The sequence below is a fragment of the Polypterus senegalus genome, chromosome 1 (genome assembly GCF_016835505.1).
Source record: "Polypterus senegalus isolate Bchr_013 chromosome 1, ASM1683550v1, whole genome shotgun sequence".
NCBI classification, from domain to species: domain Eukaryota; kingdom Metazoa; phylum Chordata; class Cladistia; order Polypteriformes; family Polypteridae; genus Polypterus; species Polypterus senegalus.
The window spans coordinates 154,355,289-154,370,029 of record NC_053154.1 but is presented as its reverse complement, the minus strand read 5'-3'; the positions used below and the strand labels follow the sequence as shown (position 1 = coordinate 154,370,029).

General features: G+C 38.0%; 1 protein-coding gene across 2 annotated transcripts in view; it reads right to left on the bottom strand.

The window, feature by feature from the left end:
• Nucleotides 1–14,741, bottom strand: part of uggt1 (UDP-glucose glycoprotein glucosyltransferase 1) — a 237,291-nt gene that overhangs the window by 70,579 nt on the left and 151,971 nt on the right. The window contains exons 21-26 of one of the 2 annotated variants that reach the window (XM_039760741.1): nucleotides 13,189–13,212; nucleotides 8,196–8,290; nucleotides 6,321–6,527; nucleotides 5,991–6,122; nucleotides 5,448–5,578; nucleotides 1,674–1,769 (exon numbers count right to left, since the gene is read on the bottom strand). In XM_039760741.1, the coding sequence (XP_039616675.1) occupies nucleotides 1,674–1,769; nucleotides 5,448–5,578; nucleotides 5,991–6,122; nucleotides 6,321–6,527; nucleotides 8,196–8,290; nucleotides 13,189–13,212 (685 nt within the window). The remainder of the gene's footprint in view (nucleotides 1–1,673; nucleotides 1,770–5,447; nucleotides 5,579–5,990; nucleotides 6,123–6,320; nucleotides 6,528–8,195; nucleotides 8,291–13,188; nucleotides 13,213–14,741) is intronic. The other variant, XM_039760749.1, reaches the window with a different exon arrangement.

Here is a 14,741-nt window from a genome sequence, read left to right as displayed (position 1 = left end):
CCGGCGACCTTTCAACATCTGGTAAAAAGAGTTCTAAAGCCCCACCAGTCCTATAGTGCCGCCTACCTGGATGATGTCGTCATCTATTCTGGCACCTGGGAAGAACATCTATTGCAGGGGCTGGCCTCTGCATAAATCCCCGAAAGTGTTTTTTTGGCTTAAAGGAGGCCAAGTATTTAAGCTACCTGGTGGGGCGGGGACAGGTGAGACCACAGTGTTCAAAAATCAAAGACATCTTGGAATGGCCCCGTCCGAATACCAAGAGGCAGGTGCAGGCTTTCTTGGGGTTGGCGGGGTACTACCGCCGGTTCGTGCCCCGTTTCTCCGAAAGAGCAGCACCCTTGACAAATATGACAAAGAAGGGTGCTCCCTTATACATGGTGTGGAACAACAAGGCAGAACTCGCATTCAGTGACCTAAAGAAGGCACTAACGTCGACACCTGTATTGAAGATGCCCGATTTCGGGCTCCCATTTATTCTTCAGACCGACGCTTCGGACACAAGCCTGGGCGCCGTGTTGAGCAAAAGCGTCGATGGTGTCGAACACCCTGTCATGTACTGAGCCGGAAACTGATGGACCGGGAGACCCGGTATGCGGCGGTCGAGAGGGAGGCCTTAGCCATTAAGTTGGCGGTGACCCATCTCCGTTACTACCTGCTGGGCCGCGAATTCACTCTGGTGACTGATCACGCTGCACTTCAGAGGATGTCACTTCATAAGGAGTCAAATCCGTGGGTCACCAGATGGTTTCTGGACTTACAGCCCTACAAATTCACCGTCACTTATCGGCGGGGTACCCTCCAGGCCAACGCCGATGCTCTCTCCCGTATCCACGACCTCTCGGTTAGGTCTGCCCGACCCGACGGTCTTGGGCTAAGGGGATCGTGTCACGCACGCGCGAATCGGAGACCGCGGAAGGATCTTGACACACTTGGGAGGACATTCGCCGGCAGGGAATGGCGGGGTACTAACTTTCTCCCTATGCTTCTTTGCAGGAAAAGACGCCCGCCGCCATAAGCCAGTTTGCCCTCACTACGTCTACTTCCGCCCTTCCTCCGCCATCTTCCCTGACGTCAGCGATCCCATCCTCCCTCACGGTTCTTCCCAGCATTCCTCCACTTCCGGCTCCTCCTCTTTAAAATGGCCGCCGACGCCATGCTTGGTGTCACGCTTATGAACACTTGTTTGTTTATATTTTTGACCTCTTTGCTTTACAGTTTATTGTGGATCCAAGACAATATACGGGGCCGGAAAACCACAAACCTTTGTGCTGTCTCCTCCTCAGTTTGTTACAAATATATATATATATATATATATATATATATATATATATATATATATATATATATATATATATATATATATATATATGACAGCAACACTCCTAACAGTGAAAAAACAAATTACATCGACAATCATGTTACGTTATTTTTAAAATGTTTCCTTTTCTTTTTCATAACTTCTTTAACACACTACTTCTCCGCTGCGAAGTGCGGGTATTTTGCTAGATTAAAATATATTTTACATGAATTTAAATCTTTTGAATATTCCAATATTCATGGAAGCTTTTTCAAGTGTCAGTGTATTATGCTTTCTGTAATGGACTTGCATTCTATTCAAATTCAGAACACACCCTTAGGACATTAACAAATGGTTTAATGAAAAACCTTACCTGTGGCGATCGTCAAAAAAATTATAATCAATCCTTGCATCCCCTTTTGGTTGAGAAGAAAGTAAAGCATCCACCTTCATAACCAAGTCGCTGGCACTGCAAAGTGAGGAAAAATACGTACAGGACAATGTTACCTATTTTGATTTTAAAACACAATGTAATAAACATAACAATTGAAATTTCTACTCTTGTTTAACCCTAATTTCTTCTATATTCCATATGACAAGTTATTTCACTATTAATAACTCAATGAATGATCAATTATTTATGCCAGAGATATATGCAGCTTAGTTTTATTCATACAAATGCAACGATCACATACACTAATGTGTCACTTTATTAGGTATACCTTGTTAGTATTGGGTTGGACCCCACTTTTGTCTTCAGAACTACTGTAATTCTTTGTGGCATAGATTCAACAAGGTGCTGGAAACATTCCTCAGGGATTTTAGCCCATATTTACTTGATAGCATCATGCAGTTAGAACATTAGAACAATGTAGACAAGAACAAACCATTCAGCCATTCTTAACAATGTAAATTCTTCCAGCTAAAGTGAGATGAAGGGTTGACCATCAATGCAAGTCTTGCTTAATTTTTTCCATACAGATAGTGAAATTTTGTTGATAGAGCGCTTTATGTCTACTTGTAATGTTTACCCCTAGGTATTTAAAATGATCTGCGATGATAAAAGGTAAGGTGTCTAATCTTGCAGTGTGTGCTTGAGAATTCATATGTGTCTCCACACATAGCGCTTAAAATTAAGGCCAAAATGTTCTATCTTGGTCTCATCAGACCAGAGAATCTTATTTCTCACCATGTCAGAGTCCTTCAGGTGTCTTTTAGCAAACTCCACGCGGACTGTCATGTGTCTTGCCTCTCCTCAGTGTGTGGAGACAACCAGGCACTGCTCATCACTTGTCCAATACAGTCCCCACAGTGAAGCATGGCGGTGGCAGCATCATGCTGTGGGGGTGTTTTTCAGCTGCAGGGACAGGACGACTGGTTGCAATTGAGGGAAAGATGAATGCGGCCAAGTACAGGGATATCCTGGACAAAAACCTTCTCCAGAGTGCTAAGGACCTCAGACTAGGCCGAAGGTTTACCTTCCAACAAGACAATGACCCTAAACACACAGCTAAAATAACGAAGGAGTGGCTTCATAACAACTCTGACTGTTCTTGAATGGCCCAGCCAGAGCCCTGACTTAAACCCAATTGAGCATCTCTGGAGAGACCTAAAAATGGCTGTCCACCAATGTTTACCATCCAACCTGACAGAACTGAAGAGAATCTGCAAGGAGGAATGGCAGAGGATCCCCAAATCCAGGTGTGAAAAACCTTCCCAAGACGACTCATGGCTGTATTAGCTCAAAAGGGTGCTTCTACTAAATACTGAGCAAAGGGTCTGAATACTTAGGACCATGTGATATTTCAGTTTTTCTTTTTTAATAAATCTGCAACAATTTCAAAAATTCTTTTTTTTGTCTGTCAATATGGGGTGGTGTGTACATGTTAATGAGGAAAAAAATTAATTTAAATGATTTTAGCAAATGGCTGCAATATAACAAAGAGTGAAAAATTGAAGGGGATCTGAATACTTTCCGTACCCACTGTATATAATGGCTAAACTTCTTTTAGCTTGATGCCCACCTCTCCTGTGGCACCTTATCAAATGCTTTCTGAAAGTCAAGACGAATAAAGTCATATGTCATATATAAAGTCACATCCACTTCGATCAAATACTTTAGTTGCTTCCTCATAGAATTCCAGCATGTTAGTAAAACACAACCCCCCTCCTGAAATCATGCCGACTGTTCTGAAAAAGCTTACTGGCCTATAGTTGCTTGGACCTGTCCTTTTTATACAATGGGATCAGAATCTCTACAGTGTGCAGTGACTACTTAAAAATATGCGTCAAGGGTTTATATATGTACTAACTAACCTCTTTAAGAACTCGAGGGTAAATATTATCTGGTCCTGGCAATTTGCTTGATTTCAGCCTATTTAATCTGCAGTACTTCTCCCTGTACAATTTCCAAATCCCTTGGTACATCCTTAGTAATCCAGTTTACCTGTGGGAGGTTATCCACTTCCTCACTTGTGAAGACCTCAGAAAAATTTTAGGGCATCCACTATTTCACTGTCTGTATCTTTTAATTCCCCTTAACTATTTCTGATGAACTTCACTATTGGATTGAGATCTGATAACTACTTAGGCCATTCGAGTACAGTGAATTCATTGTCATGTTCAAGAAACCAGTTTGAGATGATCTGAGCTTTGTGAGATGGAACACTATCCTGCTGGAAGTAGATATCAGAAGATGGATACACTATGGTTGTAAAAGGATGGACATGGTCAGCAACAATACTAGGGTCGGCTATGACATTTAAACAATGCTCAGTTAGTATTAATGAGTCTAAAGTGTGCCAAGAAAGCATTCCCCATAACATTACTCCACTACCACCACCAGCCTGAAAAGGCAGGATTTATCTATGCTTCATGTTGTTGACATCAAATTCTGACCCTACCATCTGAATGTTAAAGCAGAAATTGAGACTCATCACACCATGCAACATTTCTCCAATATTCTATTATATAATTTTGGTGAGCCCATGTGAATTGTAGCCTCAATTGCCTGTTCCTCACTGACACAAATCACACCCGGTGTGGTCTCTTGCTGCTGTAGTCCATCTGCTTCAAGATTTGCCGTATTGTGTTTTCAGAGATTCCCTACTGCATACCTTGGTTGTAAAATGTGATTATTTGAGTTACTGTTGCATTTCTGGAAGCTCAAACCAGTCTGGCCATTCTCCTCTGACCTATGACATCAACAACGCATTTTGGATTTTTTCCCTTTTTCAGTTGATTCTTTGTAAACCCTTGAGATGGCTTTGAGTAAAAATCTGAGCAGATCAGCAGTTTCTGAAATACTCGGACCAGCCCATTTGGCGTCAACAACCATGCCACCTTCCAAGTTACTGAAATCACCTTTCTTCCATATTCTGATGTTCCGTTTGAACTTCACCAGGTCGTCTTGACAATGTCTACATGGCTACACTTAAGATGCTGCCATGTAAATGGCTGATTAGATAGTTGGTTAACAAGCAGTTGAACAAGTGTACCTAATAAAGTGGCCAGTTAGTGTATATTCTTTAGGAAACAACAAGTAGACAAACAGCAATTCTGGGAGAAACTGAACATTGTGTCTATAAACAAGATGAGCGACACAAAGTTTGCTATTCCATGATGTACAGCATGATTAAAGTAAAAGCCCAAATAATTTACATTTTACCTGTCATTTTCATGGGTATAATGACTTGAAGAAAAATGTTAATATCTGCCAAATCATAAGTCTACTGATCTTTAACGTATTTATATCTGACAGTATGAATAAGATGTTCTTTGATTCCTTAAAACAAAACATCACCAAAAAAATTATCAGTAATATTTAATTAATTTTTGAAATTATATGTTAAATTTAAAGTTTTTACAAATGTCATCTTCTTTTTGTAAGTGTGAAGTGGAAATACTGCATATACAGGGATTTGTGCAATTTGTTCATATTACGTTTACTATTATTTTATGTAGTTCATTTGCACAGATATAGTCTCCACATTCCTAAGGTGTAGTGTATTTGGCCTTTCAAAAACCTTTATTGTGTTAAGCAATTTTGAAAATGTGAATGAACAAAGTAACACTTATTAATTGAAGTTCAATTATACATAGCTAACTGAGATGATTAGATCAGGTAAAAAAAACACTGAATGTTTACCGATCCTCTTCTATTCCTATTTGCTGTATCTTGCTTTTAATTCTCTCCCCAGACGTCTTTAGAATTATGCTTTCCAAAAGAAGGAAATCATCTTGATTGAACACTTCAGATTCTTCAAGTGGTCCAATTACCTGGTTTAAAAAAGTTAATTATTTTTTTCAGTTTTGTAATATGTTCATAGGAGACTAAGCAAAGTTGATATTAGAGCTAACACATGATTCTGCCTGTCTCCTTAAAAATTTCTAGGGTGAATAACTTAATTAAACAAAACATTAAAACACTTTTTTAAAAAAGAAAAAACAATGAAAAAAAAAGGTAATTGTATGCTGTATTACACCTTGACGAAATATTATGTTGTTGTTGCTTTCTATTGTTAAGTAGTGTTTAGAAAAAGAAAGGTTACTAAATTGTGTTGAGGCATTTTTGCAAGGATGCCAGTCTCCCATCACAAATTTGTACAAATATTGTAAAATCCACCATTTTTCATTGTTGAACTAATGAAATGTTAAACATAAACCCACAGGTTATGTCTGTAATATTTACCCTTCCATTGCTTATCACAGCTCTTTGTCCACTTTTGAACTTTAGAACATCTTTACAGAAGGAGGCGTGAGAATGAAGAAAGTCCAGTTTGAAGGATTCATAAGCACTTTTAAACAAATCTATATCCATTCCCTGTGACAGATTAAGAAAATAAAATACCTTTTAGGATGCACTTTTCATGACGCCAGTAAAAAAAACTCAGAGGCATCTATTTATAACAGAGTGCATAACTTGAAGCTAATGTTTTAAGTGTATTAAGCAGTCACTGTAAAATGTAAAGCATAAAATTCCTTAACAATTCCCTATATTCTCAAAAAACAATACACATACCCCTACAGAAAAATGTGTAATATCAGCCCCTAATTCCAGGGCTTCTGCAGTTTCTTCCTTAGACAACTTAGTGATGAAATTTTTGGCGTTGTTGGCTGTCTGTGTTTGAATTGCTGCCCACATTGCTCTTGCCACATGACTATTATTCATAGATGGATTCTCTGTTGGGTTGTTTATCATGCCAAGTCGAACATTGTTGCTGGATTTCTGAATATGGTAAAAGACAATATAAAATATTAAATACTACATTACAAGCAATCTACTAACCTTTGCATTGGTTAGGTCAAAGCTTCTTCATTTCTGATGATTTTTAACTTAGATCCATACTTTATCATCTTTATTCCTTCAGCAGGCAAATAAAATATAAACAGATTTAAACTTTTGAAATATGAGATCATGTTGAGTGTGTACTTGTTCACCTTCCATGTTTGAGTTCTGTTTAACTAATTACACATGTTGAGAGCTTTTCAGAACAAATCATTCCTTAGGGCTTTGTTTAAAAATTGGTTTCACTTAAGTGGTTTAAAGAAAAGTATGTAAAATATTTGCAAAACATATAAAGCTGATTGTGTGTATGTATGTCTGTTCTTTGGATTAGCATGCAAATCCACACTGTTGAGCATATCTCCACCAGATTTTGCACAGATTCTCCCCGTTTGTATAGGGGAACACCACAGCAAATGTTTGTTCCAGCATCTGGCTGTCTCTGCTAGTAATATATGTGTACAGTGATCCATTGCTATATCGCGCTTCAACTTTCGTGGCTTCACTCCATTGCAGATTTTAAATGTAAGCATATCTAAACATATATCATGGATTTTTCTCTAGTTCGTGGATTTCTTCGGACAATGGGTCTTTAATTTATGGTACATGCTTCCTCAGTTGGTTTGCCCAGTTGATTTCATACAAGGGATGCTACTGGCAGATGGCTGAGAAGCTACCCAATCAAAGCACGCATTACGTATTAAATAAAACTCCTCAATGATATACAATATGCTTCCCGCACGGTGCTTTGCATACTTGAAAGCTTGAACAGCACATATTGATTTTTGATTGTTTGCTTTTCTCTGTCTCTCTCACTCTCTCTGACATTCTCTGCTCCTGACGGAGCGGGTGTGAGCAGAGGGGATGTTCGCACACTGGCCTACAGGATATGGATGCTCCTTTAAAAAATGCTGAAAGACTACCTTCACGTTGCTCCCTTCTTTGCAGCTGCTTTGTCCGGCGGTGCTTCGCATACTTAAAAGCTCGAACAGCCCTATTGATTTTTGATTGTTTGCTTTTCTCTCTGTCTCTCTCTCTCTCTGACATTCTCTGCTCCTGACGTGCACTCCTTTGAAGAGGAAGATATGTTTGCATTCTTTTAATTATGAGATGAAACTGTCATCTCTGTCTTGTCATGGAGCATAGTTTAAACTTTTGACTAAAGGGTGTTATTTCATGTCTAGAGGGCTCTAAAAATGTTAAAAAATGTATTTAGAAGGTCGTAAACAGGTTTTTTATGCTCTAACTGCAAAAATATTTGATTTATAAATAAAGAATCCTACTTTGCGGAAATTCATTTATTGCGGTACAGTCTGGGACGGATTAACCGCGATTAACGAGGGTTTACTGTATAGTACAATGTTTAAAATCATTTTTAGTGGATGCTAAAGCAAGGACTATATCAATATATTACACAATTATCATTTTACATAATCATATACAAATTTTATTCTAATGTACAAGTAACAATTGGTTAATTCTTAGAACACAATTAACAGGTGGTGTGTACATTTTTCACCTGTTAAGTCCTACATCTTCACAAGATAAATAAGGGTATAGGAAAGTACATTTACTGACAGTTATTACTAATTATATTGAAAAACAGCTTACCATATGCTTTATTGCATCATACAATAATTGTCTTCCCGAACGCTTATCGAAGTCACCCACAATCCAAAAAGTAACTGGACGTATGTAGGAGTCATCTTAAAAAAATATATATATTTAATCATGACAATTGCAACAAACAGAATGTTAAATTAAATATACTGTAAATTACTAAAACCCTCTTTGTACTTCTCTCCTAAACTAAGATACAGACTACTCTAAATAGTATATAAGTTATTTAAACCATGCTATTGAGAACAATGAATAAAAATTGCTTGCAACATGCTGTTATTTAGATAAAACGAATTATTAAATTCTTTGAAAATTGAATTGTACTATTACACATGCATATACATTTCGTGCTTTACAAAGCATGTTTCCCTAATAATAAAATATAATTTACTGGCAAGTTAAACATTTTGTATTATGCAGCAAATAGTCATTTCTCTGCTTCATTATAAATATGCAAATATTCGGTGGTCCCGATCTAATTATGCAGATCCAAATCATCTGGATGACTTTGATTTATGCAGGGACGATTCCAGTTCAGTGCGAAGACGATTCTTCATGTCATTAGCTCGCACACTTCTCGATGTTCTGGGATTTTTCGGGTGATTTTCTAGGTATTAAACTTAAGTTTTAGCGTGATGAAAATTCCACAATTAGATCTGGACCACCCTATACAATTATTTACCTTATTTTACAAGAACAAACACTTAATCACGATTGGAAGAAAATAATTAAGTAAATGAACAATATGATATCTGAAAATATTTACCAAATTAAACAATTACAGTAATTTCTAGAGGTCAATAAATGTAATGTATCAATATTAAACTATGTAAAAAATACACAACACTAATAAAGTGGTAAGTAATGAAATTATGTGAAATCCATCCTTCTTTGCTTAATAGTCCAGTTTAAAGTAACTATAATTTATCCACATAAATGAAAATATTAAAAATAAAAAACACCGCTGTGATATCTTTTTTAAGTAACACTACAGTGAAACCTTGGATTGCGAGTAACTTGGTCTGCGAGTGTTTTGCAAGACAAGGTAAAATTTTAAATAAATTTTAACTTGATAAACGAGTGAGGTCTTGCAATACGAGTAGTACGTATACGCTTTGTCTGCAGAGCGTCATGTGGGTATTGTGGGTAATTGCCTCCCACACTCATTCTCAGTCGGCGTGCCTCACTCACATAGTCAAAATCCATATGAGCGTATACTGTTTACTATAGCATAGTGACCACGTGTGTGTGTTGTAATATGCAAGTCCCTGTCATGCACCCTAAAGCACGAGGCTGAGTCTCAGAACTTTAGCAAAACCAGCTTTATTCAGCTTAAGGCAGGAACAGCATGGCTATTTATTGTAGCAGGATATACCGCTCTCTTACACAGAGACAAAGCAACCAGGCAGGGTTGTGACCAGGGGCCTCATGTATAAACGGTGCATACGCACAGAAATGTTGCGTAAGAAGTTTTCCACGTTCAAATCGCGATGTATAAAACCTAAACTTGGCGTAGCCAGGCACATTTCCACGGTACCTCATACCCTATCGTACGAAAATTCTCCGCTCGGTTTTGCAGACTGGCGGCACCCAGTGTCAAAGCAGTGCTACTGTTCCTGTGTGGTTACCCTTTCTTTCTTTGAGCAACATTCCTGACACGGCTTTATAAATACACTGAAACTAACTGCATATTGTTTATTAGGCCTTGTTCACACGAGCGTTAAGTTTTTGGATAAACGAACTTGCTCTGAACGTCCTAGACGTTTATGTTGCATTTTGTGGTGGCGATCGATTGACTTCTACACCGGCTTTCGTTTGTCTCTGTCTAAAGGCAGCCTGCAGCCCAAATTGTAGTTTGTGTGTTAACCTGTGGAGGCAGTGTCAGGAACTGGATATGAAAGCCCTTGTCGTTTTATTTGAGGTGCCTCCTTTCAATATGGACCATTTTGCTATGTTAGATATTAATCTTCTTGTTTTAAAATACTCGTAATACGGGCGTAGGGAGAGAAAAATCGCCCGCTACTGGGTTCATCCTCTGACTGCACAATGTCGGGTTAAAGGAAGTTTTTTTGTGCTTTATGAAGAAATGCGAAAATTTCCGCGCAAGTTTTTTAATTACTGTCGGATGTCGGTTTCCACTTTTGATTGTCTGCTGCAGCTGGTGCAATGCTACATTGCATGCTGATCAACCAATATGCGACTTGGTGTTAGCCCCAAAGAGAGACTACTTGTCACTTTGAGGTAAGGAAACAGTAGTCGAGTGTGCGCTTACACCGGTGTTATGCACTGAAATGCCCCCGCCATGGATTGCCCCCCCTACATAATCGTTATCAAATATTATATTAGAACATAAATTAAAAGGTTCATGGTTTACAAATTACATGAGACAATAAAATAAAATAAGCAATATGAAAATATATATGTTGTATATGAAAACATAAAAATATTAATATCATGGGATATATCCGGTCCTCCGAAGCGTAAAATAAACGTGCAGAAAACGAACTAGAAGCGGTTTCCTTGCGTTCGTTGGGTTTTGAACGCCAAGAAAAAGCTGCATGCAACGTTTTTTTGATGCCGTATAAACGCGCTGCCGGACAAATGCATGTCACCAAAGCCTGTGTGAACACTCTCATTGACTCCTACGTGTAGAAAACACTCGGCGCTTGATCCGCGCTCACCGGACACTACGAACGCAAAGAAAACGCTCGATTTTAACGCCCGTATGAACAAGGCCTTAGTGTCATGCATCTGATTAAAATTAACCTGTAACAATATAATGGTCCAGAGAATAGCCTCTAGCGTTGTTAGTCTTACAACAACTTCTTTTTCTTCTTTCAGTTGCTCCAGTTAAAGGTTGCCACAGCGGATCATCTTTTTCCATATTACTCCATATTACTTGTCGGTGACAACCTGTGATGGGCGCAACATCAGGACTGATGAATCCACACAACATCTCAAATGTCGGCCGTGTCATTCTAAAATGTTGCAGCCAGAGATTTTCTGTGAAGTGTCTCCCCACCACCTCCTCCCAGAAGGTCTTATTCCGTCGTCTCTCCCATACCCGTGGGTTTCGTCGCACTGGGGTACTTTCTTCGAGCTCTAGGGCTATCAGACAAGCAACTGCTTCATTCTGCTGTCGTCTTCGAATATTATGTACAATTCCAATTATTTATGAAAGTGAAATAACAGTAAGCTGGCAAATTTCAAAAAACTGTCTGAATAATCTCTCAATTTCTTTGTTTAGTGGAGGGGGTGTAACGTGGAAAACAAAAGGTAGATAATTTGCGACATACACAAAATTATGTATGGAAACGGCTCATGAGGAGCAGGTGTGTTAAATTTGGTGTTATTGCACTTACACTCTCATATACTGGTCATTGGAAGTGCAACATGGCACCTCATGGCAAAGAACTCTCTGAGGATCTGAAAAAAAGAATTGTTGCTTTACATAAAGATGGTCTAGTCTAGAAGAAAACTGCCAACATCCTGAAACTGAGCTGCAGCATGGTGGCCACGACCATACAGTGGTTTGACAGGTCAGGTTCCACTCAGAACAGGCCTTGCCATGGTCGACCAAAGGAGCTGAGTGCACAAGCTCAGTGTCATATCCAGAGGTATTCCTTTGAAAATAGACGTATGAGTGCTGCCAGCATTGCAACAGAGGTTGAAGGGGTGGGAGGTCGGCCTGGCTGTCGTCCCAGAAGGAAGCCTCTTCTAAAGATGTTGCATAAGAAACCCTGCAAACAGTTTGCAGAAGCCAAGCAGACTAAGCACATGGATTACTGGAACCATGTCCTGTGGTCTGATGAGACGAAGATAAACTTATTTGGTTCAGATGGTGTCAAGCATGTGTGGCAGCAACCAGGTGAGGAGTACAAAGACAAGAGTCTTGCCTACAGTCAAGCATGGTGGTGGGAGTGTCATGGTTTGGGGCTGCACGAGTGCTGCCGGCAATGGGGAGCTACAGTTCATTGGGGGAACCATGAATGCCAACATGTACTGTGACATACTAAAGCAGAACATGATCCCCTTCCTTTGGAAACTGGGCTGCATGGCAGTATTCCAACATGATAATGACCCCAAACACACCTCCAAGACGACCACTGCCTTGCTAAAGAAACTGAGGGTAAAGGTGCTGGACTGGCCAAGCATGTCTCCAGACCTAAACCCTACTGAGCATCTGTGGGGAAGGTGGAGGAGCACAAGGTCTCTAACATCCACCAGCTCCATGATGTTGTCATGGAGGAGAGGAAGAGGATTTCAGTAGCAACCTGTGAAGCGCTAGTGAACCCCATGCTCAAGAGAGCTAAGAGGTGCTGGAAAATAATGGTGGCCACACAAAATATTGACACTTTGGGCACAATTTGGAAATTTTTTAATTAGGGGTGTACTTACTTTTGTTGCCACCAGTTTAGACATTAATGGCTGTGTGTTGAGTTATTTTGAGGGGACAGCAAATTTACACTGTTATACAAGCTGTACACTGACTACTTTACATTGCATTAAAGTGTCATATCTTTCAGTGTTGTCCCATGAAAAGATATAATAAAATAATTAAAAAATGTGAGGGGTGTACTCACTTTTGTGAGATACTGTGTTTGTGGGTTGTGAAACGAATTATCCGAGTTTCCATTATTTCTTATGTGGAATTTCGCTTTGATATATGAGTACTTTGGATTTACAAGCATGTTTCTGGAACGAATTATGCTCGCAAACCAAGGCACCTCTGTATTTCAATAATGAACATTAATGCACATTTAACTAAGAAAAAAACATAAATAAGTAAATAGTAACATAAAGCAAATTTATTAGGAATGAAATGTGGATAAATTATTCCAATTTCAATTATTGCTGTAAAGAACCAAAAATGATTTACAATATGCAAAAGTGCTCTGAGATTGCTATTGACTACTGCACAAGGTACTGTCAAAGTAAAGAAAGATAGATCCCAAAGTTATAGAAAAGAAAGCCAGCCTATTACCATAGACCTCTCTGGAAGACATTCCTGGACAGGAAACATAGAATAATAAAAGCCATGAAAATGTTGGATTAAAATATCAACAGTTATCTCTAGAAACAAATAAAAGCTCGATTAAATATTCTGGTTTTAAAATGTACTATGCACAGTACACACCAACTGGCATTTTTTAATGGTTGTCCTTCATAAAAGAGTGAAGAAAAACAATTATAAACATAAGTATACGGATAAAGAAATTGTTGATAATGCTTCATCACTTCAGGGCAACATTAAGAAATGTATGAAATATTCTAAACATATTTTTTTGTTAATTGTAAATTCACGAATAACTATTAGGGATTAAAGAAGGGGAGACACTGATTCTGTAAACTCTGTATTGTCATAATTAGGAGCATACACATTATTAATTTTGTTTTCATTTAGTCTTCTCACCACTATAATATACAATATGGTTCTTAGAGACTGAAATTCTCATTAAGTACAAAAAGGATTGCTTTATGAATAAATATTCTCACTACTCAGGTCTTCCCAGCAGTGAGAAAGTCAACACCTGGATTAATCAATCTCTTTTCTTAATACTGTAGGTATATTCTTAGTATTTAAAAGGGTCCCTTCCAAGAATGCTTTAATTTAACTACAATAGTTCACGATTGAGATGTGAACATTCCATCTTAAAATTTAAATGATTGATACATATTTGAGAGTTTATTTTTAAAGACAGCAAAATATTTTTAAATTTTTTCATTTTTAAAAAAAATTGCACATTGTTCTCACTTCCATGAAATCAGAAGAGCACTGCAACACTTAAGAATGATATAAATTTTTCTTTGTCAAAGTCTCTGAAGCATTATCTTTTCATTTATAAGAATAAATGTAGCATTTCTTTTATTGAGTTCTACACACCGGTGTACAAAAGAAAAAGCCAAGCAGACCAGTATCTCATCATTCATTCTTGCCACTAATCCACCTACTATTGTCATTAACACCATTGCTGCATCTGGACCTTTGCTTTCAAATTCTTCCTTCTGATGTCTTTGCATTGCAATTCAAGAGAAGAAAGCAGAAAACATGGACAATCCGGAAATTGAATTTAAAGAACTCTGTGCCTCTTCTTTTTCATCTTTTCCTTCTCTATCACCCTTTTGCTCTTTGCAGAAATATCAACCAGCCCACAAAAATGATACTGCCATCATTCCTACCATTTCTATTCATTTTTAATTTATTTGATACATTTTCATAGCTTTTTTGTGTCCTCCTTGTCTTTGGTATACAATTACAGTTTTGTAACAGCTTCTATAATTAATGTACAAATATTTTGGTTATATAACAAGATATATCAGGTTGTAACATTAAGTATCATGTTTGATTTGTTTCCAAATGCAACTTTACACTACATAATACTGTAACTATGAAAAAGCTTAATGAGATTTTATAAACAGCGGTCTTATTGAGTCATTAATTAATGGATTACGCGTTTTAAGAATGTAATCTGATAATTGTATTAGATACTGAAATGACTATGTTGATTTTAGATGAAAGCGGATGTTTGTTAAGGA